The sequence below is a fragment of the Nicotiana tabacum genome, chromosome 16 (assembly GCF_000715075.1).
Source record: "Nicotiana tabacum cultivar K326 chromosome 16, ASM71507v2, whole genome shotgun sequence".
Taxonomy (NCBI): domain Eukaryota; kingdom Viridiplantae; phylum Streptophyta; class Magnoliopsida; order Solanales; family Solanaceae; genus Nicotiana; species Nicotiana tabacum.
Window position 1 is genome coordinate 7,505,717 of NC_134095.1, and position 5,591 is coordinate 7,511,307.

A 5,591-nucleotide genomic window follows, 5' to 3' on the forward strand; every position below is an offset into this window, starting at 1 on the left:
AACACCAGAATTTACGAGGTTCGGCTAATTTTGCCTACTCCTCGGACACAACCAATATTTTATTCCACTCCAAAAATACAAGTGAAATAATACTAAAGAGAAAAGATACAAATGCCTTAAACAAATAAGAAGACAAATGAGAGGTGTGTTTAAATCCTAAACATTAGGCCTTCTTTTATAGGGGGAAAATCCCCCAAACTCAAGACCCCACCGATGTGGGACAAAGGAATTTGCCAAACTTCAACATAAGTAGCCTCCAAAAAGTTGTTAATTGTGTTGAGCAGGCGTGGGGAGAATTATCTTGTAGGACAAATACACATTCTAATTAAAGAAAATAGGATATTTTAGAAGTTAAATCAGTATTAAACTTCATGTGTATATATATATATATATATATTCATTTATCTCGGGCTCCATCATATTATTCCATTTTTCTTAAGCCAATCTAGAGGCATTTCAAAAATTCAGCAAACAATATCACTATATAGATAAAGAATTCGTTAGATTATAATTTGCTCCAAAGTCCAGTTCATATTCTTATATAGAATCAATTCGAAGCATGGAAACAGTCATCAAGTGCAGCACTTGATAATCTTCTTGCCAAAAGAACTTTCCATGAATAGCCAGAAAATTCAGGTGACGCACCGTACTGTTGGTGATAAGATGCTACCATTTCGGTTAAAGAATAAATTTGATTTTTATACCTTTTCTTTAAAGCAGTTAACGGATACGAGAAGTCTTGGGTGGTTTTGTTCCATATTCCTTTTTGGAGATAGTTAATAAGGAGAGGAAAAAGGTTAATAAACAATCCACAAGAAATAGTTGGGACGGATAGCCATTTTCAGAGATGCTATTTAGAGATTAGCCATTATTTATTTTGTCTCGAAATTTTAGACTAAAAATTTTAACTTTATGATAACTCAAAAAAATTTTGTCCGGAAATATTGAACTGAAAAACTGAAATTCAGGATGCACTGACTAATTCCTAAATAGCAGCCCTCCAAAGTGGCTACTTGGTATCATTTCTACGAAGTAATTAAGATTCAAATTACTCCCTCCGTCTCAATTTATGTTACATTTTGCTTCTCGTGAATCAAACTTCGTGAATTTTAACAAATATTCTTAAATGCATTTTTTTGGTCATATTGACATGATTTTTTTTAAATTTATAGTACTTTTCGTATAGTTTTCGACTATCTTAATATTAATTTTAAAATATTGAGTTAATTTTATCTAATATAGCTTAGAAGATTAGTAAAATAATTTTTGAAAAGTGAAAAATATTACATTGAGATAATAATAATTTGCAGATACAATTTTGACATGTTGGTCACCTTGAGAATGACTTTGCTGGATAATTTGCCAGATGTTTAGATATTACATTGAATTAAGCCGAAGGACAATTTTGTTTGGTTGTTTACTTTTGAATCGATAAGAAAATGTTCTACTCAAATCCAAAACGCCTAAAGTTTCAACTTTTTCACTACTAAAAAATCAAGTTTTAGCAACTGAGAAAATCTGTAGCTAAACAGAAAAATCCGTCGCTAATCTCATTTAGTGACTGATTAGCGACGAATTATCAAAAAATTCTACTAGTTACGAGCATTTTAGCGACAGATTAGCTACGACGTTCGTAGCTAATACCAATTCTTTTTTGTAGTGATTTAAGCACTCTATAATTTAGCCTTTTGTCAGAAACTAAATTATATCGCAGTGTGATTGATGTGACTAGCGATAGAGTGATGAAAAATATAGTACGGAAGTTTAGGTCTAGAATGAATGTACCATATCTTGTAGACGTAAGCGAATTATAAGCCTAGGCTCTTAATGCAAATAAACCTGGCTCTTAAAGTCTTAATGGAAAAAGTAAACCTTAATCATTGAGGTGGTTAGCATACATATTGGGTAATAAGTGAGATTTTAATTCTAATTATAGTGGATTATTTGCGAAGGGAGATTAAGAATGCCATTGCACAATTTGTATCATATGTTCAGTTTATCATGTCATATTAAGATACGATTAACATATAGTGCGTGAATATAAAATAATCCAGGAAAATCAATTAAGAATATATTACAAAAAGATTAACTAGTTGACATGAGACTACACGCAATCATGTTCATATGTTAGTTGTCAAACACCTAAAATATAATTTATTTGGAATCTTATTTGCGAGATTAGCATATATAAATTTTTATTTAAATATCCATTTGCTTTCTGTTGCCAAAATGCTCCACGGTGTCTGTCAATATTTAAAACAGAAAAAAAAAAAGAAGAAATAACTTATAGACATATTACGACGACGAGCAAATAAAATTGTCTTTTTTCATTTTTAACCCGTGCCCGAAAGTGTTTACGTTTGGTAGCTGAAAAGGTATATAAAATTTATCTAATTTTTGTATATAACATATAGATCAGTGTATATATCTATATATAAATATATATATATTTTTTCGGTTATTATTTTGTAAGCGGCTATACAATATCATTTTCCCAATTATAAAATACCCGACCCAACGCTAACCCAACCTGGAATAACATCCACCGTCCACGTGTCAAGATCTAGTTCATATCCTTCCCCATTTCCCATTTTCATCACTCTCTCTCCTCTCCCGCCTTCACTCTTTTTATATTCCCTACAAAAACTCTCAACCATTCTCCCTTTCATCCAACATTCTCTTCATCCTCGCCATCTTCATTCTGTTTCCCCTTGCTTTTTCTTCTCATTTTCGTATTCTTGCAAAAAAAATCAAACGATAATCAGCCGAGAAACAAAGAAAAGGCCAATTAACAACCTCAAATGTTAGCTGAAACTTATCCCCATAATAATTTATTATCTCATAGTAGTAATTTTCGTAACAACATGGTTCACTCCGTGCCCAATATGTCATCAACTGCCGTTAACGACGACGATTTCGACGTCCGTCAAAGTAGTTTCTCGGCCTATGACCCCAATCGCCTTAGCGCCGAGGGATCTCCTACGATGTTGTCACCTTGGAACCAAAGTTCTCCTTTTAATAAATCCCCTTGGTACAAATTTGACGATGATGTTCCGAAAAACATACCACAAAATGGACTCATTGGCTCTCTTGTTCGTGAAGAAGGGCATATTTATTCTTTAGCTGCAAAAAATGATATTCTTTATACTGGTTCAGATAGCAAGAACATACGTGTTTGGAAAGATATGAAGGAATTTGCTGCTTTTAAATCAAATAGTGGTCTTGTTAAAGCAATTATTATCTCCGGCGAGAAGATTTTTACGGGTCATCAAGATGGAAAGGTACGAGTTTGGAAGGTGCAATCGAAGAATCCCAGTAATCATAAACGTGCAGGGAGTTTGCCTACATTTTTTGACATTTTCAAGGCTTCCATTAAGCCCAGCAATTATGTGGAGGTAATGTTGAAGTTTGACCATTTTCCCTATGTCTTAAAATGTTAGCAAAAAATATATTTTCAATTGTTTAATCATATTATGTTTCTAACACCCCCTCTCACGTGCGAGTTTGATTTTTTTTCATGAGCCAAATATGTGTTTTTTTTTTTTGGTTTTCGGGTATCAGTCAAATTTGCCCCCAAGGGTCGGCTAAGTTAGTTGGGTGACCGGTTTCCCATATGGGAGACCTGAGATTGATTTCCCTCACCATCAGCCTCCTCAGACAGAGCTCATCACACCAGACGTGCTTAGTGCGATTTACATCTCCTGTGTAATTTGCGAGCTATTATACAGTGAGCAGATTACTCAGTGCGTACCCGAAGGGTAGCGACTACGAGTTTCTCTGAAAATTTTCCTTTACTTGATTATATCATAAAATTTAAACTATTAGAGTTAACACATTTTTAATTAATTGATTATATTATGTCTCAACATAGGGCAAACACTTGAAAATATACTAGGGAGCATACTTCATTTTGCTTTTTGGCTGATGACGAAATTTGCATGCTCTGATGTCATGTTGAGATAGTGTGACTATATATTTTATCTAAAAATTTAAACTGTTTGAGATAACACTATTTTAGTTATATTATGTCTCAATAGGTAAAGCGTAATCGGACAGCCCTTTGGATCAAGCATTGCGACGCAATTTCATGTTTGAGCATGGACCATAGCCAAGGCCTTCTCTACTCAGCTTCATGGGATAGAACATTTAAAGTATGGAGAGTTGATAACTCCAAATGTTTAGAATCAGTTAAAGCCCATGACGACGCCGTTAATTCGGTAGTAGCCAGCGTAGACGGAATCGTTTATACCGGTTCAGCAGACGGAACCGTCAAAGTTTGGAAAAGGGAATCCGTAGGAAAAACCGTAAATCATGTTTTTGTACAAACACTATTGAACCAGGAAAGTGCAGTGACGGCTCTAGCGGTTAATAAATCCGGTTCAGTAGTTTATTGCGGTTCTTCGGACGGCGTTGTGAATTTTTGGGAACGTGAAAAACAGTTGTCTCACGGTGGAGTTCTCAAAGGGCATAAATTAGCGGTTCTTTGCTTAGCAATTGCTGGGAATTTGGTTTTCAGCGGTTCAGCAGATAAAAATATTTTTGTTTGGAAAAGGGACGGTTCGGTTCACACGTGTTTGTCTATATTGACCGGTCATAATGGACCGGTGAAATGTTTAGCGGTCGAGGAAGATAAGGAGTCGACCGGAAGTGAGGAAAAATGGGTGGTTTATAGTGGAAGTCTTGATAAATCGGTGAAAGTTTGGAGTGTTTCAGAAATGGCACCTAATTTGCATCATATGGCCATGAATAATGGTCAAGAAGATGTAAGCTGGGATTCAATCCCATCCGCTAAATATTCATCAGACGGTCCAAGTATATGACACGTGTAATGAAGCTGCATTATTAGTCCAAGGTGGTCTTATACACCATTAATCGCACAGAGAAGAAGAAACATTAACGAAGGGATTATGGTGTAAATAAGGCAATTCTGATTGTGTAAATTTCTGGTACAATGACTATGTAATTCAGGGTAGGAATGTGGATCAATAACTTCTTTCTTACAATTTCTTAGTTACTTATACCACTTTCCTGTAATAGCACTTAAATTTATTTACTTTACAAAGTTTTATTCATCTTGTGATGCATCTCTGTCTCATTTTAATTATTTTATATTTGAAATTCACTAATCCGACTAATAAAAGCCGATCTACTAAAGAGAAAAAAACAAACGTTTCTTCTCAAGAGGCTGAGTTTGAACTGAAAACCTCTAATTAAGATGAAACAATCCCAACCATCCCCTCCTTTTCTTCCGATGCATCTGTTCATCTACTACTTAATTCCATTACTTTAATTTATTTATTTTTTGCTAAAGAATTTCGTTTGTAACGAATTAGAATGTTTGTTTGGACAAAGAAGTAGGTGGATCTTGTCATTAGCAAAGATGAGTGTGGCACTACTCCCTCTTTTAATCATTTCATGGTTCTATACAAATATATAAAATCTGGCGAATCAGATATCATATTACGACAATTTTTTAAATCCAATATTTCATACTGCGAAGCATATTCCATGAAACAACCTGGCTTTGACATACCTTTTTAATGAAAAATAAAAAATGATGTATAACTGAATTTCTGCTCACGTTCTCTCAT

General features: G+C 34.3%; 1 protein-coding gene across 1 annotated transcript; it reads left to right on the forward strand.

The window, feature by feature from the left end:
* Positions 1–2,667: 2,667 nt before the first annotated feature.
* On the forward strand, positions 2,668–5,072 carry LOC107829499 (protein JINGUBANG). Its single transcript, XM_016656951.2, has 2 exons — positions 2,668–3,395; positions 4,038–5,072. The coding sequence occupies exons 1-2, from the start codon at positions 2,802–2,804 to the stop codon at positions 4,818–4,820; spliced, it is 1,377 nt and encodes a 458-aa protein (XP_016512437.1). The 5' UTR covers positions 2,668–2,801; the 3' UTR covers positions 4,821–5,072.
* The last annotated feature ends 519 nt before the right edge of the window (positions 5,073–5,591 follow it).

What these genes read in the sequence shown, in the direction of transcription:
- LOC107829499 (XM_016656951.2), top strand. Translation starts at nt 2,802, where the DNA reads ATGTTAGCTGAAACTTATCCCCATAATAATTTATTATCTCATAGTAGT. An exon ending in AGCCCAGCAATTATGTGGAG is followed by an intron (nt 3,396 to 4,037) that starts GTAATGTTGAAG and finishes ATGTCTCAATAG; the next exon opens with GTAAAGCGTAATCGGACAGC.